This window comes from Amblyomma americanum, chromosome 2, assembly GCF_052857255.1.
Source record: "Amblyomma americanum isolate KBUSLIRL-KWMA chromosome 2, ASM5285725v1, whole genome shotgun sequence".
NCBI lineage: Eukaryota > Metazoa > Arthropoda > Arachnida > Ixodida > Ixodidae > Amblyomma > Amblyomma americanum.
The window spans coordinates 34,931,606-34,957,782 of record NC_135498.1 but is presented as its reverse complement, the minus strand read 5'-3'; the positions used below and the strand labels follow the sequence as shown (position 1 = coordinate 34,957,782).

At 43.9% G+C, this 26,177-nt stretch overlaps 1 protein-coding gene across 3 annotated transcripts; it reads right to left on the bottom strand.

Annotated features, from left to right (window-relative positions):
- Nucleotides 1-607: 607 nt before the first annotated feature.
- On the bottom strand, nt 608-24,184 carry LOC144120969 (uncharacterized). 3 transcript variants are annotated; one of them, XM_077653805.1, is made up of 13 exons: nt 23,956-24,184; nt 23,226-23,301; nt 21,545-21,687; nt 18,983-19,137; nt 17,262-17,413; nt 15,799-15,903; nt 14,792-14,903; nt 11,002-11,180; nt 9,552-9,629; nt 4,311-4,546; nt 3,726-3,975; nt 2,385-2,478; nt 608-1,455 (listed from the first exon to the last, which is right to left on the bottom strand). In XM_077653805.1, the coding sequence occupies exons 1-13, from the start codon at nt 23,983-23,985 to the stop codon at nt 1,437-1,439; spliced, it is 1,629 nt and encodes a 542-aa protein (XP_077509931.1). In that variant the 5' UTR covers nt 23,986-24,184; the 3' UTR covers nt 608-1,436. The 3 variants fall into 3 exon arrangements, with proteins under 3 accessions (XP_077509931.1, XP_077509933.1, XP_077509932.1); XM_077653807.1 differs by having other exon boundaries at nt 4,311-4,543; XM_077653806.1 differs by having other exon boundaries at nt 3,726-3,972; nt 23,956-24,183.
- Nucleotides 24,185-26,177: the final 1,993 nt, after the last annotated feature.

Genomic DNA, 26,177 nt, shown 5'->3' with positions numbered 1-26,177 from the left:
GAAGCTGAAGCACTTTTCGAAAAAATTGAGTTCCATGCGGCATTTTATAGTTTTTAGTCCGCTGAAAAAGAATATCGCATTCAAAAAGGGCGGAAATAAATGCAAAAAGCTGTTTTTTGGAATAAAACGGGCACCAGCGTCTCAGGGCGCCGAGAGAACGCCGTGAATAGCCGGGATCGTCGTGACGTCATCTACGGAATCTCCGGCCAACACCGACTGTGTTGCTGCGTAGCGCGTTGCTTCAGCTGGCTTGAGAACTGCGTTTTGCAAATTATGGATCCATCGTTCACCAAAGCGCGGGCCGAAAAGCAGCAAGCAAAGCAGGATGGCCGGCATACTACCCGTGAATGGCATCACTTCCGCCAGTTCCGTCCCTCCATTCAGCGCTTCCGGAAACGAAGAGGGCGTGTTGGCGGCGGGTTTTTAGCAAGCGATTGCGACTCATTTTGCGAACAGAATCGAGAAAAAATTTACACACATGATTTTCAAAGTCCCTTCTTACCAACCACAGCGTTTCATGCAATTTGAAAACCGTTTCAGCTTCCCTTTAACTGTGCTGATGGCTTTAAAGCAGATGCTTTGAAGTCTGCTAACAATAAGTGTCTGATAAACCAACAAGCCGATAAGCCATGTCTAAGATTGATAAAGTAACCAATGTGTAATAAATTTGGTCAATACACCAGGTTGGCCGGGTGAATCATTTTGCACTAAGTAAAACATGGTAAAACAGTAACACGATAAAAGATAGCATAGCAGTTGATAAAATCGTTAAAAATTCTCCAATGGTTACCACGCTTATGTAACAAGACATTCTGCGACAGCTGTTCAGACTGTTGAATGTGCCGTTCGCCTGTTCTACACAGTGGTGCCCTCTCTGCACAGAAGCTCGAATGGTACAAGCACTAGTTCACACGAGAGCACACAGAGGGCACCACAAATCCATGCCGAGGTGAACGGCACTACTACTTTCTGCTCTTCAGTTCTCCATGTTACCACAATGCCACTTATGCCACAGAACCAAGAAAATTATCATTACTGTTGCAGTAAAAGGCAGCAAGTGAGTTGAAGTCTGAATGCATCAGGAGCTACACTCCATCTTGCAAGTTGTATGCATTGGAATGGAAGCTACGTATAAGAGACAAAAGCTCCCAAACTTGTCAAGTTCACTCACAAGCATGTCAGAACAGCCCCTATGAAGCCATCACCTCACTCTTGTAGCTTCCACTCTACTGCGAACAACTTGAGAGATGGCGTACAGGCCTCTGCATTCCTGTCATGCAAGATGGAGCAGCAGCTAACGACTGCAGTCAGGGTGGTTGAAGAAAATAAATTGTGACTGGCATAACGAGTATGCGTAAAAAACTGCTTAAAATGAAATTAAAAAAGCTGTCCTATAAATTAAAAGCTATTTACAACGCAAATGACCTTCGCATACTTCATGGCCGCCGGAGTTTCCTGAAAGAAGAAGAAGAAAAAAAGAAGTTACTGCCGCGAAGTAATAAGACCCAAAGAACGAGACAAAATATCTGTGGCGGTGGAAGCTGCGCGCAAATTCCAGGAATGTGCTAAAAAATGGTGCTTTCTTCCACTACATATGAAGAGGCGATGACATGTACTTTTTACAATACTGCTGCTGCATTTTGCGACCTGTCCCCAACCTGCTTGTGTAGTGTAATACACACAGTACCTTATGGTTGTTGGTTGGCCCAGTGCTTATTTCACATGGCACATGGAGGCCTTTCACTTGGTAGCCGCAATTTGTAGGCAGGATCAGGCAGGAGTGGACCTAACATATAGTCTGTGCATAGGGCCAAGTACCATTCTTTGCTACCGAGTTACTATCAGACGTTGCAGCTAATGATGATATTTCAAACTGGTTCTCATTGGCACGTTTTTGTGTTGAGTGCATAGGAGTATGCAGCCACACACCTTGGCTTACTGGCTCGCTTCCATTTTTTGTCCTGCTGACTAAGCAAGGAAACTCAAAACTTTCCTTTCTCAACCAAGTGGACCCCCCCCATGTTACCAGAGTTACCCTGGCTAGTAAATTGTAAATTGTGGGGTTCAAAGCCCAAAAGCAGTACTATAGGCTATGAGGGACATCATGGTGGAGGGCTCCTGATTAATTTAGATCACCTGGGATCCTTTAATGTGTGCCAACATCACACAGCGCACGGGAGTTTTTGCATTTGGCCTCCACTGAAATACAGCCAGCACAGCGGCAGGGATCGAACCTACGACCCTGGCATCACATGCTAATGCCAAAATCCGAGTCATTGCGGCGGATGTTGTTTCCCTAGATAGCTTGTCGACCATACTGTCTCCCACAAGGCAGAGACTATGGGCCGTGCCAGTGGTGGGCTTACATGGTGGAACAGACTTACACATGCAGGCTGGGCTCCTTGTAACTTTTGGCCTTAGCTGCCCTCCGTGAAGCTCGACCACTTGAAGTTCGTGGGGCGCCATCTTCATCTGGTGCTAAAATGGGAAATTGAAAATGCCAGTGTTCATCTAGGTTGACTGAGATAGACGAGTCACACAGTGTCAGAAGAACAAGCATGTTGTTAGCTTGGACGCGCTTGCGTAGATGGCTGAAATGTCAGTGGTACTCTGGTTCTTTGTATTGGCACAGGACAGCTGTGACTGCAAAAATCTATAGCCCCAAGCACTCTGGACTCCAGATGCATGGACCAAAATGAGAAATGAAGGGGGACAGAAGCTTCCCTGTCTGAAGCAGGCATCTTTAGCAATCTTTTTTGAACTCAAGTAGTCAACCTGAACAGCAAAACCCTCACAGTGCCACACTGTTAATTGGAAGGAGGTCTTATTTAGGTGGGATGTCTGTTCAGCAGTTCTGTCTGTAGTACAGCACAATGAAGGATGCCTGCACAAGTCGCTGCATGTTCATACTTCAAGACAGACAAAACACACCTTATATTGGTAACCTTGACATTAAGCAAGAAAAAAAAAGGCAAAAAAAGATCATGAGGCACTAAAGCACTGAGAAGAAGTAACAGTGATAGGTACGCTGAATCACCACGGGGGCGACAACCCTACACACACATGCATGCACACAAGATATATAAAGGTTATCGGAAAATGAAAGTTGCAGTATGTACTATCTGTCCCACGCACTGTGGCCACCTGAATAGAGCCATTGGGGAAGGGATCAAGGGAGAGAGAGAGAAGGAGCAGCTGCAGTACAGAGCTCCGGATTAATTTCGACCCCCTAGGGTTCTTTAATGTGCACTAACATTGAAAAGCATATGGATATTACCGATGCACCTCCATCAAAATGCAGCTGACGTGGCCAGGATTGAATCTGCTTCCTCAGGCTTTACAGCTGAACATACATGGTGGAAAACAATGCAAACTAGACGGAATACACAAGGCAGTGAAGACACCACACCACATTTCTTGCACAGTGGGCTCTTTTATTCACCATGAATACTTGCCAACTAGCCCAAACTTGTGCTTTGTTACAGTAGAACACTAACTACTCAGCCACTGTGTGTTAAAAGTCTATGATGAGTGGACTGTATGACAGCACCACTGGAAACCCGAACTGTTCATCAGCTTTCAGTAGGAAGGATGTACCTTACAATGTATGAAATTCCGTAGACCACTGAGCAATCCTCAACATCTGAGTACTATTGCGTGTGTGCCATACGTGGCAAAGGTACAACAACAACACCATGAAGAGGAAGTGGAAAGAGCACACTCACACGAGCTGCCAGAGACATCCATTGGCTCGGATTTGGACAAGGTGCCACTCAGCCGAGGAGGCTCCAATTCCGAAGACCTAGCATTGCCACCAGATTTCTTGGCCGCCAGTTGTTTGGATGATCGCCGGTTACCACTGTTGGCACTGGATGGCGCACTGGTACTTGAAGTGGAAGACAGCACATCACCCGTGACTCCCTCTTCAGTTTCCTCTGCTGGTTTGCTCACGACAAAGGTCAAGCGGGACACCTTCTTGGGACCACGCAAGGAGGAAAGAACAGAAGAACAGAAAAAGATGAATAAATGAAGTTTGCACATTATGTTACCACTGGTGCTAATTAAAATAAAGGCAACCTATTTCCGAACAAATAGGCTGCCAAAAGAAACAAAGGTTCCAAAAAAAAACAATCATGTAGCTGCAAACGCAAAGATTCCTTTGACGCATGAGAAATGGGTCGCTACTTGAGCAGTTAACACCAACACGTGAAAATTTGCTCCGTCAGACAAAGCATCTAGGAACCAGGATTATGCCCATGCCAAATTTGCAAAAAAAAAAAAAGAACATGTACAGGTCTACGGCAACTCACACCACTGCCCCCTGACACTTGCAGCTTCTTGTAGGACTTCTGGCGTGCTGCCTTGGCCTTGTTCGGGCTGTCTTTTGGGGCAGCAAAAGCGGGCTTCTTCTTGGGAGACGTGTCACTGCTCTGAGGTGGTGCTGTGATGGCGGGCGACTCCATGAACCCCAAGTCAAAGTCTGAAAGCCTCAGCTCTGACAACCTGCTGCTCCGTCTGGCAACGTGTGAATCCGACTGCTGGGCTTCTGATAGTAAGATAAGAGAGAGAGAGAAATCAAAAAGAAGAGATCAGCAGTATTTCACTGTAGTTTGATTTAACTTCTCAGTCACACACTTACATTAAGATGTCAAATCAATCGAAAGTGTTAAAGGCACATATGTTTAATTGGTGCTTAGCTCATTGCTAGTTTTGCTTAAACGCCCTAATCTTGTGCAGGGCTAAAAATTTAAGGTTTGCTCCCAGACCCCAAGGAATATATAGCACGCCTAGGTAGTTTTTATCTTGTAATGATTGGCATATTACCTCCAATACTGAGTGTAAAAAATTTGAACCATTTTCGTCGTTTCCAACAGTTTATCAAAGCAAGGTCAAAGAGTCAGCTGCTGGAGATGCAGGAGGGAGGACCTCTGAAAGAAATTTGTGCAAAAGGTAACCCAATCAGCAAAACTGTCTAAAATTTCTGTGGTGATAATGCTGCATTGGCAGATGATTGACAACTTGAATTTTTGGCCCTGATTTACTGTATGCACCTGCATATCTGTGCCCAGTTTTATTGCTCTTAGAGATTCATAAATCATCAAAATTATGTTTAATCTGCAATCATCTTATTCTTAATAAATCTCCCAGGGTTTTGCACTTCTGCAATCAAGGGGGATATTATTGATTAAATCCCGGAAGTTCACAACTTTTATTAGATGTTTTCAATGCTCAGCCATCACAGGGTTAATGCAATTGTCTGCACTCGTGCATCACAGAAATTGATTTGGTTTGGTTTATATGTGTTTCATGTCCCAAAGCGACTCAGGCTATGAGGGACGGCGTATTGAAGGGCTCCGAAAATTCTGACCACCTGGGGTTTTTGATCATGCAATGACATCGCACACTGCACGGGTCTCTAGCATTTCGCCTCCATCGAACTGCGACCACTGTGGCCAGGATCGAACCCGCATATTTCGGGTAAGCAGTGAAGCGCTATAACCACTGCAGAGGCGCATTAGAGAAATTGAACAAAGTTGCCCAAGAGTGTAATTTGGTTTCTCGCCTATAAATAGGCATAAACAGAAAATTCTGCCACCAATGTCCATTGGCCATTAGGAAAACCAGAAGGAGACTGGTAAAAAGAGGACAGGTTGTGTAACAGTTTTTACCTCCAATGAACGGTCGGTTACAATAGAACTTTGCAGTCAGACAAAATCAACAGCTATACTTTGCGAACTCTCAACCATTTGTTCATCACAAATATTCTGTACCCGTCCGTCGTGAGATATACCCAGCTGAAATGTATAGTACTGTTCTGTTCTCGCCACTGGCACTTAGGGGTTCATGATGGTTACAACACTGATGATTCACACACCTGGTTATGTCAAGAAATTTTGAAATCTTGGTTAGACTGTTTAGTCTTCGATGCACCTCAGAACCACTCGATCATAACAGCACTTTTAATATGAACTTTTCTTGTGCCATTGGCAGCGGGAACCGGATCTTCAAAGGCTGAAAACGGCTAAACAGATGCTCATAGTGTGTAGTATAATTAGAATATGGCGAGATTTACAATTCAAGCACGTGGAAGGTTGTCAAAACATGAATCAAAGCAGCTATTACATAACTTTACAGCAATGCCGGGCCACATAGGCTTTTGCATCTAGAAATACAACGCATTCACACAAGTGATTGATTTCTACATGCCAATACATCACTGTCAGCTATGAGGCATGCTACAGCGGATAGCTCTGGATCAATTTTGGTCACTTGGGGATCTTTGATATGCACCAATACCTCAGCTCGCAAGCTTCTTTTGCATTTCACCTCCAATGAAATGCAGCTATTGCTGCCTGGACTGAACCAGACTTTGGGCTCAGCAGCCAAGTGCCAAAGTCATGTTGCTGGCAGCCATGAAAAGCAAGAGGAGAGCCACTGCTGTTAAAAGAAGCTGAGTTAGCTGTGACTAAGAGTACAGCATTGGTGAAATGCAGAATTGCCAGAGGCAGACCACGAATACTGCGAAGGTTAAGAGGAAGGTCTTGAATTCAAGCGGAGTACAAAGCCCAGAATGCGAGTTAACTCTACAGGACGATTTTTTTAACCTTTACAGGTCTTTATTTTAATAACACAGATACTACATCAGAGTGGTTTGTTCAAGTGAATTGTACAAAAAAATCGACATTACGTACCTAATATGAATCAATAATTAGACTATTAATCAAGTGGACTTAACAAATAAACATTTTTAATTTTAGGGGGCAGGGTTTTATAGCAAAACTGAAGGCCATCGCCACAGAAGGCGAATCCTATTTTTAAATTTCCTTAACTCTTTCGTTACCACAAGAAAAACGACCATTTGTGACAGCTCTCAGACTATTTTTTCTTGGAAAATATAAATGAGGTGTAATGCACTGGAATGTGCTTTCTGAAGACATTTATTTCAACACAAATATTTGGTGTGATTAATGCACAAAAAATCAGCACACAAAAAAGTTGGAAATTAAGAAAAAAAAATTGCACTGGCAAGATATGTCTTGGAGAAAAAATATTATAAATATTCTAGAAAGTACAAGATATTCCAAATTTGTTCATAAACTAGGCACTAGAAGTGTGAAATAGAAGCTCAACTTTTTGAGCTAGAAATTTTTTTTTTTTGACACATGAAAAAGGTCGTTTTCAGAGTGTCTTATAAGATTTTCCCCCTGAGCAAAAGCTTTTCAAAGTCAAATGTAATGTCTGAAAATATAGCTTGATAAATGTGCTTTTCGGCATTATCAGTTTGAACTAAGAACGTTTTTGAAGGAGCTGAAAAAAATTGCAGAAATGCAAAAAGTATATTCATCACACCATTTGTGATGATGCACTCACATGAAAATAAAGGCAATACAGTCAAACCTCGTTAAAGCAAATAGGTAAAAATCTCAAAATAGCTCTCTATATAGCCGAAATTTGCAATACGAAATTTTGCCAGAACCTCATGCTGGAGAAACAAATTCAAGTGGTTAAAGAACAGAAACTTCGAAAGACTTTTTCCGTAGCTTTAGTATTGTTTCAAAGCCGCTCGCGGCGATTGTGGAGGCCGTAAAAACCAAACGGCAAATGCCAGTTAGGTCGGCTTCACCGCAGCAAGTGGCAGTGGCAGGTCAAACACAGTCTAGGCTTTTTTGCATTACAGCGTTACCGCGTAAAAAATTGGTCATCAGGACTAAAGCTATCGCAGTTCTCCCCACCTTCACTCTGCGACAGCCGCAGACCATGGCTGCTGGAAAGCTGCAACAACAGACTGTGTCGCTGGTTCCAGGGCACTATCTAAGGATGCGAGAACCCCAAATGCATGCTGACCGTATGGCTACCAGCTGTTCCTGCCGCTGCATTTCCTGTGGTGCTGTTTGCAAATGTGAGACAAAGCGTGAGCCGCGGCGCTAACACTTGCTGCACCACCACTAGACACCCATGTCGCGAGGCAAAGCCTGGCGCCTGCCATCCGAGCGGGCACAGCTTGGCACTAGGCCGTTCGATATATCCGTTTTATGGAAAACCCCATTTGATATATAAAGCAAGAAGTGCGCGTGTTGAAAACATTTAGAAACAGTTCAATACAGCCAATAATTCGCTATATTCATGTTCATTATAACGAGGCTTGGCAGTAAATTGCTTTAATGTGCTCTACAATGCTTTGCTTTTAGAAGAAACTATTTTGGAAGAAGTTTTGGGAAATTTAGGAACAGTTAGAAGACATCCACAGCTTTCACGAACACTTTTGGGCTATTACGAAGTGTCAATCTGAGGCCGGTGCCCTGATTTTTACTGGGCCTCACAATAAATTATTTTTTGGGCACATGGAAGTAAATCTTGCCTATACGATGTCGAGACACTGCAGAAACCAGAAATATTTACATCAGTGCGACAAGCAAACAGATAAGAAGTGAAAAATAAAACCTAAGGGCAGATAGGTGCTCACATTTCGTGCTGAGGTTGAGCAGCTTCTTCGTCACAATCAAAACCAGACTAAGCAAAGTTATCGTCAGAGCCACTGCTGCTTGGAGGATAAAAAAAAACTTCTTCCAACGCAGCAGAATCATGCGAAGCTGGATTCTTCCTAGAGCGCACTCTCCCGGCGGCTGACGCCATCCCGCAATAGCACTACATCAGAGCCTTAACTCAGAGGCATTAAAAAAGATTGTCGCCTCACGGGAAAAATACAAACTACGCAAGAAACTAAAGTAGAATGTCTAAACAACCCACTAGATCATGCAACAACTCCCCGGCAGCCCTGGTGACATTGAAATCCCGTTTCGAATATATCTATCACCAGCGATAGATGCATAGTGGCGTGGTAACGAAAGAGTTAATCGGCAATGTGGTCGAAAACATTGGTCGTCAAAAATATGCATTTGAAGACTAGTTGAGTTGGCTTTTCCACATTGCATATTTATGAAATGGCATTGCTGTGCATGATATTGCCATCAAAATCAAGTCAACCTTTTCAACATCATCAAATACACAAATGGCATTCATATTTGATGCACAAAAAAAGGCGAGCAACGTCATTTTATAAATATACAATGCAAAAAAGCCAATTCAACCAGCCTTCAAATATGTATCTTTGACGTTCAATATTTTTAAACACATTGCCGATTAAGGAAATTTAAAAACAGGAGCTGGAGTTCAATTTCGCATTGTAACCCTGCCCCCTAAAATTAAAGAAAAAAACTTCTTAGTTAATTTTGTTAACTATTTGTCTAATAATTGAGCTACATCAGGTACATAATGTCCACTTTGCTATGCAATCCACGAGCACGAAGTGCTCAGATGTATTTCTCACGTTTTAGAATAAAGATCTGTGAATGTTAAAAAAAAAGAACACTATCAGAAGGGCCAATATAATAGCATAACAATTCTGAGATAACCTATCAGCCTTGTACTTCTACACATGGCAGAAAGAAGTTCCATGCAGCCAGCAGGCAGTAGTCCTATGTGCAAGTATGGTTGCTAAAAGGTGAGAGCGTGTCATTTGTAGCAAAGCATATTTCTGCAAGAAAAATTACCCTGAGGTGGCGTCTCATCCGAGCTGGGACCAGCAGTTACCGGCAGCGATGATCTCCTGGTGCTTCTCGCATTGCCCACTGCAAATAAACAGTTGTGCACTTAACAACACTGTAGCATGCCAAGTGCGCGAACATGAGATCGCATTTGAATTGAGATGCAAAAAATTTCCCTTCTGTTTTGTTAGCTTATAACAGCACGAATCAGCATTGCTAATTATGGAATGCAAGCATAGAAAGCAGCATGGCCTAGCTGACACCAAGTTGTGTTCACATCATGTGGCACGTCCAAGACTCCAAAGCAATGCAGCATATTGTGGAACTGACCCTCTTGTTAAAGTGTTCTGAAACGCTGACTGCTGCAATGTGGCCACTGCCTACAGCCTGCACGTGCAGCAGGCCCCTTATACAAAGACGACATGCTCTGCATAGATCTCAAAATGCAGATAGGTGAACATAGTTGAAGTGCTCAGCTGAGCGCTTCAACTTTTTCTACTTTTTGCTGGCTAACCTTCAAATGAATGCATGCAGTAAACAAGGGCTGCATGAGCCCTGTCCGCAGTTAACATTTTGCAGTTCCCACAGGGCCAAAACTGGTACAGCCGACTCACGACAATTCAAAAATCTTTAAAAGTTGAAATAACGTTTTTTTTTAATACACTAGATTTCAAAGACACTAAAGCCTATATGAATAAACTGGAAGTTAGAATTGAGGATATAGCATTGTGCAAGATCATCACTGAACTCTAGTAAAGGGCACATAATGTCGAAACTTCAGCTGCCACTGAATGAATTAAACAGGTACATAGCCACAAATTTTTTTTTCGGGAGGGGCTCAAAGCAACTGTGCATAGAGCTGGAGGGGAGGGGGGCAGATTTGGATCTCGAAGGAGGGGGGATGTGCCTAAAACAAGAGGTGGCACAGGTATTCCCCCCATGGCACCAGACTTGTGGAAATTACGAGAAAGAAAATTTCATGAAGCCTGCACTACAGTTGCACTGGGAGGATGCTGCTGTAGACATTTATTCAAGGGAGGTATTGAATAACTGCTTAATGGGTATTTCAGAGCCTGTTAATTGACAGCGCAACTATGTAATCGAAATCCAACTGGGTGCAGTTGCAAGGGTGCAGGTTTTTGCAAGCAACAAAAGTCCCTGAGTTTCTCTGCTGGTACACTTTCAAAGTTTAAGACATTCAGAATTCCAAAATACAATTAGTCTATTAAAGACAGAAAAAATTTCAGTGCAGTATGTGCAGTTGTCTGCAAAGTTGTGCAGTATCTCCTTAGAGCAATAAAAGCCTTCAGCGGCAGCTAAAAAAAATTACTTCCTTATTAAAAGGCTACAAGGGTTAGAGGGATCCTTTAATGTAAACTGAATGAAAATCTCTAAAAAAACTCGCTGTGGGAAAACAAAAAACAAAGAATCGAGGGAGAAGGCATGCAACACAAACCAGACTTCCTTGGCCAAGGCTGCAAAGGAATATCGGACACTCTCTGCCTTGTGCGCGTCAGTGATGGGCTGCCAGACACATCTTCTACGTTGAAGAAACCAGTGCTTTCCTTGTCCATGTTGCTTGGTGTTCGTGGGATCTTGGGCCTGTAGCTAAATGCTGCACTGTACTCGTGCACACTAAACAGGGAACAAAAGGGACAAACTGTTGTGCGCAACCAAGGCAAACAGCAACTACCAATTGTGCAGTGAAACATTACCAGAAAAATGGTACAGTCGATCACGGATATACCGAATAATTGCTTATATCAAACAGTCAAGACATCCCCTAGAAAAACTCATGCAGGCATAGCATTACAGAATGCGTTTATCGAATATTCCCGTCAATGAAAAATTTGACATATCAAAAGGCATACCGCACCCCTGCAAGTGGCGCTTTAACTAACCACCCTCCCCACAATCACTTTTTTCGCATGTAGAGCCATATTTGCCTGCGCAGCCTTGGACACCAGCTGGCAATGTTAACCATGTGAAGGCGGCGTAAAACTGCACAATGTGATCAATGCGGTGAATGACTGGCGGCAGCCTTTGGTCTCACGGCCCCATTTTCCATGCGACACTGCTGCCATGCGGGGAAGCCAGCGTGTGGAACACCGGTTGCGATGTGGTGAAGCTAACCCAGCTGACTGAAGGCTACTGGCAGTTTTCATCACCCTATCATTGCCCTGTCAACATTCCAGTCCAGAGCATGTGCCTCGTCTGAGCTTATGTGTGCCTTTCGTCCCAATCTCTTTGTGCAGTTTTGTTCATTTGCTTCATCACACTTGCTTCGTTGGTGCTGAAGGTGCTGCGGACACCAATTGCACAACAATCGTAATGAAAGAGTGTTTATATTTTGCACTGGTAACACGATTAGGCCTCTTATGACAAGCGGTGGTAACAGTAGGATATAACTTAAAAAAATAAACAGCAGTTGGTAACAATGGACCATGGTCTGTGGCATCGTGTATTACTCCGCTTTCTAATCACAACCATAAACAAAATCAACTTTTTGATGTTCGACTATACTAGACAAACCAGAGGCGTCAAAATGCTTGAGCTAATTATTTCGTCTGGTGGTTAGCTTTTAGTTTAAGTAACAACAGAAGGTTTAACAGCAGCCTACTTTTCGTGATGGAGGAACTCTGCAAACTTATGTTGAATCTCACTATAGTTCCAAAGAATTCTCTCTGGAAATTCATAGGGGTTGACATTTGTTGACCGGAGATGGGGGGGGGGAAGAGGGGCAGGACTGCCTTTTATAAAGTTTGGTCGTCAGTCTGGACACATAGCTCCTCACTGAAGTGAAATTTTGTGAGAACGCAATCTCTTATTCAAAACAATAATGATAACAGTGTAGAACCCCACTATTGTGTTTTTCACGGGATCCAGCAGAAAAAAAAGATACGTACGAGCTGGGAAACACAGTATCTGAACACATTCAAAGCCGAAGCCATAGCAGTGGATTGAATCAAGTTAATTTACAATTAATTGCATTAAAAAATCCTGCATTGGCGTCTCCCACATTTTTTACTATTTGTTGTAGGCGGCAACACACTTCTCTAAAATTTCCTAGATTTTCTGCCCTGCGATAGTTTGTTGCAGTAGTTCTGTGTGTACAAAATGTTGTGCATCTGCAACACAGCTCTCCGTGTCTGCCAGAGAAGCTGTCCAAAGAAAGGCAGCGTCAAGAAGGAAGCAAAGCTGCAACACTTGTGCGCCTCTGTGCTGTTGTCGCTGTGACTGCTTTAATACAACACAGTTCTCACCTGTCAAAAACGAGGAAAATCACCTAAGCCACAGGGACAAGAAAAAAGTATGAAAGAAACAATAGCCCTACCCACAGCATCTCATACGCCTTGCCTCTCGTATAGTTTGGATTTTGCGAAGATCGCGCAGGAAACTCGAGCAGCTTGACTGCTGTTTTTGCTATCCCCATTCTCACAAGGGCGATCGTGCCTGAATGACAAGCTACAAACAAGAACGAAGAAAAAAAAAGCCTGCTCTTGCCCACACTGCAGTCAGGGGCGCACATAGCATTGGCGTGGGCTATAATGTGGCCACACTTAAATGCTTTCCTAATGACCCTATGGTTGGGCACAGCTGGCAAAGGACAGGGTTAATTGGAGAGACATGGGAGGGGCCTTTGCCCTGCAGTGGGTGTAGTCAGGCTGCTGATGATGATGAATGACCCTGCAGCAGGCAAAGATGTCATAGCAATTTCTAACCACAAGCAAGGGGGAGAGTCTGCTAAGCTGGACTATCCAGCGTGTTGTACATTGTACAGTTATGCGTCCTCTTTTCCAGCCATATAATGGTGGGTGGTGACAGTTGACATGGGAGGCCACGCGGACTGGTGGTGGGCAAAACTACTGTCACCTACCGTGTGGTGATCTCTTGTTCCAAAACACTGTCAGTGGCAGCTTCGATGTAAAACATGCTAGGCCTAGCGACACCAGGCTAGTGGTGCGCTGCCATTACTCCAGTGGGTGGCACGTCGCTGCAGTTAGTGCTTCCCTACACTGTACACTCACTTCTGGACTGCAGATAATCTTACTTATTGCTGTGTTTTATATAACAAATTATTTATATATATTGAATCATTCTGCGATAATGTTTGGAGTCTGACACATAATACACCCTGCATGTTGCATACTACAGTTGATCCTGGATATATTAAAGAAACTTGTGCTTCCTTTTAAACTTTGTTGAATGAAACTACCATCTGCTCTAAAGCAACACATGAGTGCTGTCAAATACAGTCAAACCTCGTTATAACGAAACGATTTATAAAGCAATATTGGATATAATGAAGGAATGACGATTCCCGTTGGAAGCTCTGTCAACACTAGCTATAACAAAGCTACGGCTATCAAAAACTAATCGCCAAGCCCCCTTCCACTTCACTATAACGAGGGTCAACTGTACCATCAAACATGTAATCACCAGTGGCCTTGTGTTGGCTTAAAAAATAAAGGAAAAACAAAACTGATGCTGTAGAACATAGGTCATTCTGCGTAGAAAGCAATCTACAAATTATTTTGGGAAGCTCTTGGAAGAAGGCGGGGTGTTTTACAATCCTGTACAAGATTGACAGCAATGCCACTAAATCACAGCGACTGCTAATGCTTTACAGGCAAGTCCTCAAAAGATATAGTCCTTAAACTACATTTTTTATAGCAAAAGCTGTTATATGAAGGACACCATGGCGTAGATTATCAATGGCCAGTCATGCAGCAGTAGTGTGGCATTCTGTGACCAGCACAAGGCATGTGACCGCGAGCCTGTTGAGATGGTTGTTGAGACCCAGGTTAATGCAAAGTGTGTAGGCTCTAGACTTTAGCAAAAGATGGGCAGTAGCACAGTGAAAGCTTCTGCAGAGTATAGCATGTCACATAGCACAGCGTAAAACTTAGAAATTTTTACGGAAGAAAATGACCTGCCTAATCTGGGGGAAAAAAAACAAAACAAAAAATAGGTCCGTCCAAGAAGGCCAGAATACACTTGAATAACTTTTACGAGCCCCAGTAATGCTGTGGGCTATGAGGCAAGCATTAGTAGCATGATCCGAGACTTTGGTGGTTGAAATGTATAAATCCATAAGTTTCATTTCGCCCTCTCTGAAACGCTGCTGCTGTCACTCTTGTATGACTCGTCAAGGTCCTGTAAACTGCTGTGAAACGCAAGATTAAATTGAGACGATCATCTCTGCTAAAACCTTTAACACTGCACAAAACAAAACACTGCCATACCTGGGCCCCTTGACCTTGTCAGCAGGTGGAAGAACTACGGACGTGGCACAGACCACTTTCTTTTCCTGCCCTGTGACCTCAGCCAGCAGAAGTGACGCTTGCTCATCAACCACTGGGTCCCACAGGCAAAAACAAAACAGCAACAGACAAAAGAAGTTGAGCGTTCCAATGGGCAAGACAAGACAAGAGGCATACATACTAGTAATTCACAGCTTAGCAGTTGTATTCAGCTGTGTAAATCACACAAATTTACACAATGGAATGAACAAATACTCCAGTTCATATACCGTGCTTCATATCAAATCTGCGACACTGAGTCACATTGTGTGTGCTTGCTGCAAAAAACCTGCAGATGTCGTTATTAGATGGCTAAACGCAACATGGCATGTCCACCATAAGTTCGATATCATCAGTCAGGGTTTGCTTCCATTTAAAAACAAATTCCCTTTCATTTAAAAATAAGAAGGCCTTTTCAGACAATTCCTGCAGTTCACATAGGTTCATAGGTGTTCTGATGTGTATGTAAAGAGGTGTGCCAGAGACATGAGCATGCTTGTCAATTAGCTGTGCTACCTAGCTACCAAGATCAAGGTAGTGGGTTGGATTCCTCACTGTGGCAGTCATATTTCAACAAAAGCAAGATTGCCAAATACAAAAACCTCTATACATGCCAAGGAACCATGGGTGACTGAAGTAATCAGGAGCCCTTCAATGCAGCATAGTTTATAGCAGAGGTGTGGCACTGACACTTAAAAGTACCCTAGTATTTCCTTTAAGGTGCTATCAGAAAACAAAGGGTGGGGCCTTTGTCCTGCAGTGGATGTCAATGGGCTGATGATAATGACTTTATTTAGAGTTTAACATCATGCAGGCAGCCCCATTTTAGAGCAAAGGCATAGCACCACTCTTTGTGAAATGGGAAGAGAGTACGGTGCAGCTCATATCCTGAAAGCAGAGTGGTCATACCAATTGTACACCCCACAGAAGTGAAATGCAGAGCAACCCACCCTTAAACGTTGGCACCTCTGGGTCCTCAAAGATGCTGGGAGGTTCTTCCAGGAAGCTTGCATCATGACCGGACCTTGTGCTGCGGGTTTTTCTCCGCACAGTGACTACACAAAGCCGAAAGAGTGCATGAACATGTTACATACATCTGGGCTGGACACGGACAATACCGCAGACTACAAGATCAAGCATTACTGCTGCGAATTGATGGCACAAACAGTGCTATCTATCAGAAGCTGTGCGAGGCAACAATTTTCGGTTGCTAGTTCAAGTGGTATAACAACACATCAAAAGCCATGATAACTTGCCATGGCATTTTTACATTTGAAATGAGCCCCACTCAATGCTAGTACAAAAGTTGCATCATATATGCATGCAGCAATACACTGCACTGCAAGGCAAACAAGATTAGTTACTCTCTGGGACATTAACAGATTTTGTTTTGGTTTGGTTTTATGCGGTTTGATGTCCCAAAGTGGCTCAGGTTATGAGGAACACTGTAGTGGAGGGCTAGGGTAACTTTGACCACCTGGGGTCCTTTAATGTGCACTGAAATCGCACAGTACATGGGCCTCTAGCATTTCTCCTCTACCGAAATGAAACTGTCGCGGCTGGGATCGAACCCGCGCCTTTCGCGTCAGCAGCCAAACATCATAATCACTGAGCCATTGCGGCGGTTATGACATTAACGAATGGCAGCATTTAAATTTGCAAGTAAAGCAGCACACGGTGGGCAGATCTAAACAGGGTTTGGGAACCATCCCATTACAGCTAGCAAATGAAACAAACTGCCGCACTGAAGAACAGGGACCTCTGCTTTTTGATGCCATCAGGACGGGTACGAAGGGAGCGAAACTGAACAATACAGTGAGCACAAAAGGGAGTAAAAGCTCCAAGATGTGCAGCTAACGTGGTTGATAGCAGCACAAAATAAAAGCCAAGTTTTGGCATAGGATATGAACTGCTGCACAAAACAAACGAAGCCTTCAGAGCTGCAGCTCCCCCATTTGTAGGCCTAATTAGTAATGACTGATTATTAGGAAAGGCACAGGAACTGTCTCACTTTAGATGGACTCCTGAACAGTGCTGTGGGAGAAGAGACTGAGGGATAGAGGAAAAGTCGGCACAGTGGAGGAATCCAGATTAATATCCACCACCTGAAGTTCTGTAACCTGCACCAACTTCACGAGGCATACGGGTGTCTTTTGCGTGTCACCTGCACTGAAATGCATCTACCATGGTCAGAGTTCAATCCCATTATCTCTGTGGATGCGTTTGACAATTGCAGGTCAGCAAAACGTTTACCCTTAAGCCTAAGAGGCATAAGCCCATCATCACTTGTTAATCAACCAATATGCAAACTAAGTTACTGCTGGAAGCAAGCAGGAAGGAAGCATTAGCATAAAACATCCGGGAGACCACTTCAGAGCAGTGTGCAGTAAAGAGCACATGGAGGGTGCGTTACCTTTGGAGCCAGGGTCATCGTCCAGGTTCACCAGGGTCGTGTCAAGGAGTCCCTGTTGTGACTCGTCCATGATCTCATCTTCTTCAGGAATCACAGAGATGTTGCCAAATTCATCATAGCACTGGCTTCCTGGAGGATGCAGAGAGCGCCTCCTGCATGCAATGCATGTTTTCAAAGTATACACCTTTGCATTAAAGCAGCCGATGTTTGAAGAGTGCTATGCTTTAAATACCCTCATTTCTGCCCATGGTTAGACTATCATCCCAATCTGCCATGAAATACAGAGTTTTACTTCACCTGGCCAAGGCCTAATCTTACGACAGTCTTGACAATCACATAAAATTGTCAGAGTTCATTTCTATATTTCTGTTTTAAAAGGAAGCTATTCTCCCGTGTCGGTGCAGAGACTAAGGAGTTCTTTTGCAGACAGACACGGGATTAGACCTTGAAATACATTGTAGATATCAACTGAGAAGTGGCTAAATTTGAAATCAAGGTATCACACAAGGTCAATGCCACGGTAACTTTCATGTGAATAGTACACATGCATAGCAATGCATGTATTTGGATTACAATACTGCCTCTTTACAGCAGAAAAAAAAAAATCATGAAGGCTACATGGCATACCTGTTATTGAGCACAGCATGGCTGGACACAGACTACTGTGTCAAGTAGAAAATAAAAGCTCAAGAACAGATTAAATAACAAGGCCAGACAAACAGGAAACATGACTTCAGTGGGGCAGAGGTGACTGCCCTGTTACTGAGAGTGAAGATACTTACGGAGCTAGTTATAGAACGAACCACTTTCCTTCACTACCAAAACCCTGTAAGCTAGAAGCAAGGACATTAATTTAGTGCGGTGAAAAATTTTAAATGCTGAAAATTGAGACCAATCTGGAAAATTCCTCGATTCAGAATCAAGATGTAGAGTTAATTTTTTTTCAAGAACTTTTCAAGCTCGTTAAAAACGAGCTTTGCCACCGGGCTTAGTTGCCACCAGGAGAAGCCAGCATTTTGATAAACTTGGAACAAAGCGCGCAGTGTGAAAGTGCAAAGCAGAAGCTGGCCATGGATATGCAAAGAAGGCAGTGCTGGCTGTTGAGAAAGAGAGGGCCCTGCAAGAGTGAGGTGGAGTAGGGAAAGAGAGGAAGGGTTAACTGGCCTAAGACTGGGCAGTGCGAAACACTGAGCAGTGGTGCCATGGTGGTGACGGCGGCCGCTGCGGCTAGCAAGGCTGAGTGAAAAAGAAGCAGAGGCTGGGCTTTGCATGACTGAGGCACATACATCTGAAGCATCGCTTCTTAAATAACTTTGACCTATCTGTTGCTTCCATATCTTAGCAAGCAGTCTGCGTTTTTCTGGGGGTGGGAGAGGCCTCAGTTATGGTTGGCCTAAACATTTTGAGATAGCATTAAAACCGTGAAATTAAAAAACATTTTCTCTCGAGTTTGCATTACATTCACGTAGAAAACATAAAAATTCATTTTTTCATAATAATTATGTTTGTACTGATGTATGTAACAACAATGTAGCAATGATAGCATCAAACAAGAGTAACTGCGAACACTAAATTCTGTAAAAAAAAAAAAAAAAAGAGCCTAAATCTACAACTTTTTGCAGAATCGTAGAGTCGCGGGAAACTAGGGGCTTAAATAGACTTTCCAACTTTCGAGCATGAAGAAAGCATTCCACGACAGTGCAAGGGGAAAAAAGACTCACCGATTTTGAGTGCCCGAATCATCTGGATCAGTGAGACCAACCAGAGTGATGTCAAGACCAGGAGTCATTATGTCTTCTAGCAGTCTGAGGGCTCGTGCATGGTTGTTGACTGCAGTATGCATCTGTTGTGCGCCCATTTCCAGCCAGCTCTTGACCTGCAGGCGTCAGAAAGGTAAAAAAAAAAAAGAAAGTCAGGAGTGAGTCACTTCTTGCAGACCAAGACACATAATGTAGCAAGCAAATAACCAAGTGGTACCAAAGCATCAAACAGTATTCAGTAGGCCAAGACCTAACTGATTTTAAACCAAAAATAGAATAAAATGACTGCTACCTTTCGAGACATTCCCACCTTAAAAAGCAACAAATAATTCGTGGTCTAATCCTAGCTACACGTTGACTACCTCTATACAGGAATGCATGGGTCCTGGCCGTATTTTGTTGGCAAGCACACACACCAACCGTTGTCAGTAGCAACTTTAAGCACTCATTTCATTGTGCTTGTCTTGCGTTGTTGCCGAGTGTGGCGACTCAGTGATCAATGTCAACTTAAAGCAAAACCTTGACCACACAACTTTCCTCTGAGGCCGGGTGCCCAAGGGCCACATGAAGGCTTGGCTGGACTAAATGATAGAGGTGCCGCTGTACAAGATGTTCATTATTTCTCAGCTCTCATCCGCTGCTTGCGAAGGTGATTCTGTTGCCAATTCATTGCAACAGAAGCTCTCGCCTGCTGTTGCTTCATTCTGGACTTTTGTGGCAACAGGTGATATTGTCCCATGAACCCCATTTATAACCTCTTATTTCACCAATACAGCCAACCTTTAATCCTGCATAGCATACATGCAGAGTTTGCTTCTGTTGCTTTGCTGCTTTTCTGCCACAAAGCAGTCATCTCTTAAAGCTTAACATAAACAGCTGCAATTTTCAAACAGAAATGTCTCCTAGAAACATGCAAAGACGAGTTGTGTATTTAACCTGACTGCTTAACTCCTTCCGTACAGCACCCACCGACCGTTGTTAGCCCACTAACGGTGGATGCGAACGCCAATTTCAAATGCTTCCGCGTTGTTCACGAACATGCTGAGCCAATTGCCTTGAAACTTAAAAACTAGTTTAAGCGTCTTTTCTCCGAGTAGTGGCGATTTTTTAACCACATATGAAAACAGCGTAGCTTAAAAGTTGAGAATGGTCGCCTGTACCAGCATGGCACATGCCCTGAAACGAAACAAACGTGATTCAGCTGAGTCCACGGTTAAGCTTTTCGATGATCTAGGAAGCAGTGGCATTGAGGATGCTGCCTCATAATATGACTTTAGTTTAGAGGGCGAAGAAGACATGAGGAACCAGCCCAGAACATCGGCTGCACAGACTAGCTTCTTATTTGGGCCCGTTTTACCGCAACAGCGTTAAGACTACTGTTCTGCAGAAAATCAGACATCGTAGCCTTTGCGAGTGAAAAATCCCCGGAGAAGCAACCTAGGAGGGCCTGCTAGGTCACCCGACCTTGTGTCATCGTCACAACCTGCCCACTGGTTTCTAAGCAAACTGCTCACCGTGGCAGATGGCAGTTAAATTAATGATTGGTTGCAAAAGGTTGCTCGAGAAGAGCAACCCAGGTCTCACAAGCCCCACTAGCTGGCTGTGTTTGAAACAGCCACCAGTGGGGCTTGTGAGACCCGGGTTCACAGCCACCTGCTGTGGCAGTGGCGCACCATTTAACCGCTGCGCCCCTTAGCCAGGAGAGATAAGAGAACTCCTAGGTATGTATGAATGTAAAGTACGGAATGACCAATTCTGCATATACCGGCAATTACCCATTAGCGATGTAGCATCTTATTATCATGGAGGAGCTTAATTAAGCACCCCCTCCAGTTTTCTTCTGCCTCCGTTGATTTTCTAGAAACTTTCATGATACGTTCTCTGCAATATTCTGATCCTGTATGTCAAATTTATCAACTGGCCAGCGTTTTGTTGCAGCCCAAATGAATTTAAAATGTCCCATTTTGTGCCTCAATCAGGGTGATCCCTAGCGGTAACCTTGCATGTGTAATGTCAGTTTGAACGCTCGTCAATTTTCATTTTGCATTTACTGATGGACAAAATTTCGAGCTTGTTTTTGGTCACTGCAGACTAATAATGATCCAAGCCATCCCTTACAGCCGCCAATTTAGCCAATCAATGAGCACATGATAGGTTTTACGACAGAACCTGTTTTCTGAAACATTCTGTTAAGGCTTCCTGGTTTTTGCTGCTTTAGAATACTTTTACACAGTATTTCAAGAAATTTTCTTTTGTCCTACAGATAGGGGACTCCGAGCAATGCAATACGATTATTAACTAAAAATGTTTAACTTATCCTTGCAGTTAAAGGGCTTAGAGAAGAACAAATATATTGCTTTCTCACTGGCATATTTATGCCAAATAATATCACTGCCATACTTAATTTTGTATCGAGAGGGTGCTCAAGAAGCCTAAAAGGTCATGCGGGGCTTAAGGAGATTTCTTCTTCAGGCTGACTGACAAGCCATTCAGACAGCAACACCAAACAGTACTGCTTCTCACCTGTGGCAAGGCAAGGCTATCAATCTTACGCTGCCGGGTACTGGCACTCTCCAGTTCGTTGATCTTGGCCTTGGCTGCCTCGAGTGCTTGTGCCAGGAACTTGTTCTTGCGAAGGACAGCCCGCAGCTTCTTTCTGTATCTGGCTGTTTGCGAAGAAACAGAACGTCAAGCAGTCGAAACAAACTCTAGCTTAATGGGTCTCAAAGTTCATGGCTTTCAGCTGCTGGATATGAAAGTGCACCTACCATGGCACAGTCTAAGCTGCAAATTGGAAGCATGCATAGTAAAAACACTCAATTTTGGAGCAGTGAAATCTATATGCAAAGTTTGGCAGACCTTTGCAGTTAAGTGAACGGTGTGCTTTATATCTTCCCAAAGCCTCTTCTTCCAGTACAACCATGCCAAATCTCTCAAGCTGTGTTCAGACCAACCACGAAAGAACACTGCATAATTAAGCCACATTTAAAATGATATTTCTTTAAGCAGCTTTACTCGCAACTTTCCTAGAAACAGCTGTGACAGCAGCGTTTATGTTCAATCTTCTGAAGTGCACAAGGAACCGACAGGTCACCATTTCCCCACAGACCGCCTGAAAGTGAGCAGCCAGTCACATCTGAAAGCACGGATACCACAGTGCACTGGGCTTGCATAGTGTCGTAGTAGAATTAGCAACACACAGATCACAGGAGCCTGCATGTCGATCTGCACTGGCAACATCAGCGCTCAAAAAGTGAGCCGGTGCTTTCGTTCAAATGGACTTGATGTGGTACACAGACTAACTGTTCACCGCCGTCAACTTCAAGCACTTCGCCGAAGTACAGCACGTTAGCTTACAGACGCGATGAGAGATTAAAGAAAATTACATCGGGTAAGTTATTGCTTAAAATGAACAATTCAGTGAAAAGCTGCAGCTGCAGAGGATTTTCTGCTCCTATTTGACTCTGTAAGCATGGTGTTTGTCCGTCAGAACACGTTTAGCTAGTGGCCGCTCCATCAACGGTCTGGCCAGGGCTGAGGGGGCAGTTTAGTAAGCCACCCTTGTGTCCCACTTGACATCCACCTGGGTTGCAGGTTCTAGGAATGTCTTCCTTGAAGCCAGCCAGGAACCGCGCTGTTAAGTCGACTGCAAATCAGCCAGCAGTGGCCGCAAAGCAATGCAGAGTGTTTTCTCCTGTAATAGCCGCATTTGGGCGAGTTGGTTTTCCATGCTGAACGTAAAAGCGCAGAAAACAAGGACACAGAATAAGACAGACAACACGAGCGCTTATGTTGTCTGCCTTATCCTGTGTCCTTGTTTTTTGCACTTTTACGTTCAGCGTTTTCTCCTGCCTTCCGAGGTTGCCTTTTCCTTCCAAATTTGCCTTTTTGGGGTGCCTGACAGGGTAGGAAAGCGAAGTGCCCCGCGTGAGGTGGGGGAGGTGGGGCGAGGGGTACGATGGAAAAACTTAGACACAAAGACACACTGCCACCCTCTTTGCCGACGCACCCCAGCCATTCACACTTCGCTGTTCAGTGCACAGTGCGCGTGAAGCGGCAAGGCCAGCTGTGCCTGTGACGGGACACAACATCAGAAGTGGGTGAGCTCCCTAAAAGAACTTTTCGCTGTAAAAGGCTGGACGCACTGCCTGCCTTCAGCGAGTACTACAGTCTTACCAGAAAATGTAAAAGAAGATGAACTCACCACATACATCCGACGTATTCAATGTGAAAGATGTGTTGTTTCTGTTTGAACAACCACGCCGGACGTTGTACTTCACCTAAAGAAAGTAATAGCGAGTGCACGCAGTCTTAAGGCACGAAATTGGGGTCACAGAAATGCAAAAAACCTGGCAAAGATATAAGCTGTCCCCGAGTAGCCACCTGGCAATGCCCTGCACTGATCGCATTACAGAATCAATGTTTCGTTGCTACGCGAGAACAGTTAAAGTAATGACAATATGTGCTTACACTGCTTATAATGGCACTGGTAACTTTTTTTGCGTTAGGAGTGAAACTGGTATCAGAGGCTGACCTAAGGACCTCGACACACCCTGTAAATTGTGTAAATACTGTTCGGCGAACACAGACTCTGCACACAGAGGAGACACACGGGACGTGGGGCTGACAACCGTTCGTCTCTGCCGCTGCCTGCAACTTTGGCCGCTCCGTCTCGACTCGAAGGGGAAGACTGCCAGCGGCACCTGAAGTCCGTCGCGACACACGAGACGAGGTCAAAGGAGGAACACAGAACATCCGCCGTCTAGACGGGTGTGTCGAGCTGAATTTCAAGATGTCAACGCACCAATACAGCTTGACACTTATTTTGCTTCAATCACGAGCAGTAGCAATAAAACAAAACCATACCGCTTTTAAGAAGGCAACCTTTTAGCAGCGAAGTTGAGAATGATTTCATTAACGGCTGCGGAACTCACCGAGGCGTGCGCCTTTGCTGACGGCGTCATGGCCCAAAGTGCAGGTGCGCTGTCTACAGTTCGTAATAAAACAGTGGCACGATTTCCCGTGCGCGAGCAAACGCGAAAAGACACTAGCGAAGACAAATTCTCAGTACAAACAAGTTACAGCAACACTGCATGAGGTCGAGAGCGGTGAAATTTGCTATGAAGATCTTTTAAACAGGACGCTTGCCCATTGTTGCCATTGTCGTGAGCACTAAATCGCTACATTTCACTGCTGACATAAAGATTATAATAAAGTTGTTAAAATCAAAACTTTTTTGTGTTTAAAAACCCAAGAACTTAAATGTGAATTTAGTTAAATATATTAGTACTTGTATGCTTGATGATGATGAGCATGCTGAAAAACGTTATAACTTTTGTATGCATATATAGCAAAAACTGCCTTTAAACCTTAATTATATATCAATTGCAAATCAATTAAAATGAATAAATTACGAATTGTTTTCTAGATTTATAGTAACGTTTAACCGTTTAACACGTTGATAAGTTTAGGCAGTTCTAGGTAGGTTCTAGTAACGTTGATCCGGGTTTCGGCAAGGTCCATCGTTCCAGTTTTGGTTTACTGCTGGCGCGTGCGACGGCTGTGTGCAGATCCTTGCTCAATGTCTTGAGCATGAATCCCGAGAGCCTAGAGGCACTCAAACTTGTGTTTCAAACAAACCTTCGCACAGAACCACATGCGCATAAGGCATATCCAAGAGGACTCCGTTGCTCCGGCAACGCGATTTTGTGCTAAGGCTTTCATTTGGGCTAGTTGGTTGTAGCTGTGAAACAGACTGACACTAGCGTGTGTCCTGTCTCTTACTCTTATTTTGGTCCCTGCCTGTGTATACGCTAGTCAATATGTTTCACAGCGATGTTGTGGCCGGTATAAAGCGACGCGCTGCTTGCGAATGATGTCTATGAATCGACATCAACACTTACTGGACCAGGCGTGAGTGGCTGCGTTTCCAACGGCCCTGCTACTTGATATCACTGAGCGACGTTTAGCGAAACGTTGTTAATTTAATGAAACCACCGCGATATTACCTGAGTTTTAGCGCGGAGTTGCGAGCATCGTACGTGGTCCTTTGTTCCTTGTCCGAAATAAACAGTTGGTGTATCTCTTGTGTGTTTCTTCTAATATGTAGCAAATTATTTCTTTCAAAGTGTTTCCATCGGTAGTATCGAACAGTTAAGACTCCCATTGAAAATCAATAGGGAACGCTTTTTACCATAGCAAAAACGTGATTAGAAAAAAAAAATTCAAGGCTGCCATCGGGTGCTCTGTGGATATATTGATTGTTGTGAAATATTCTATCATGTGCAAAAATTGCGCTCATAAAAGGTTTACCGCTCAAAACTGCTTTTGTCCAGAATTGCAGGGCATGTCAGCGCGAAATGAAGTGGGGTTCATTGGAGGTTCGCTATATCCCGCTGTAGGCAAATTTTGTTTCGTAAAAACGGGATATCAGATATATGGGCTTTTAAATGAGAGGTTCCAAGGAAAATAGCTCTTCCTTCGTTATAGCCATTATTTCGTTATAAAACTTTTCGTTATAAGTAGGTTCGACTGCATTTTGCACATTCCTGTAAATGACACAGTCGTCAACGTAAAATCTTTGCTTTACATTCCAAGCCTTCTATAATATAGTTTACATAGACTAAATATAACAAAGGCTACAAAACAGAACCCGCCGCGGTGGCTCAGTGGTTAGGGCTCTCGGCTACTGATCCCGAGTTGCCGGGCACGAACCCGACCGCGGCGGCTGCGTTTTTATGGAGTCAAAACGCTAAGGCGCCCGTGTGCTGTGCGATGTCAATGCACGTTAAAGATCCCCAGGTGGTCGAAATTATTCCGGAGCACTCCACTACGGCACATCTTTATTCCTTTCTTCTTTCACTCCCTCCTTTATACCTTCCCTTATGGCGCGGCTCAGGTGTCCGCCGATATTTGAGACAGATACTGCACCATTTCATTTCCCCCAAAAACAAATTATTGTTATTATTAGTATTATTATTACAAAACAGATTCTTGGAGCACGCCAGAAGTTATGTGACATGAGCTAATGAATGCACTAAACCAAAACGTGCTGTGTTCGCCCATACAAGTAATTTTTAATTCAATCAACGACAGCAGGTTGTACGCAGAGGTACAATAATTTGTACAATAATGCATGGGGAACGGTAGCGAAAGC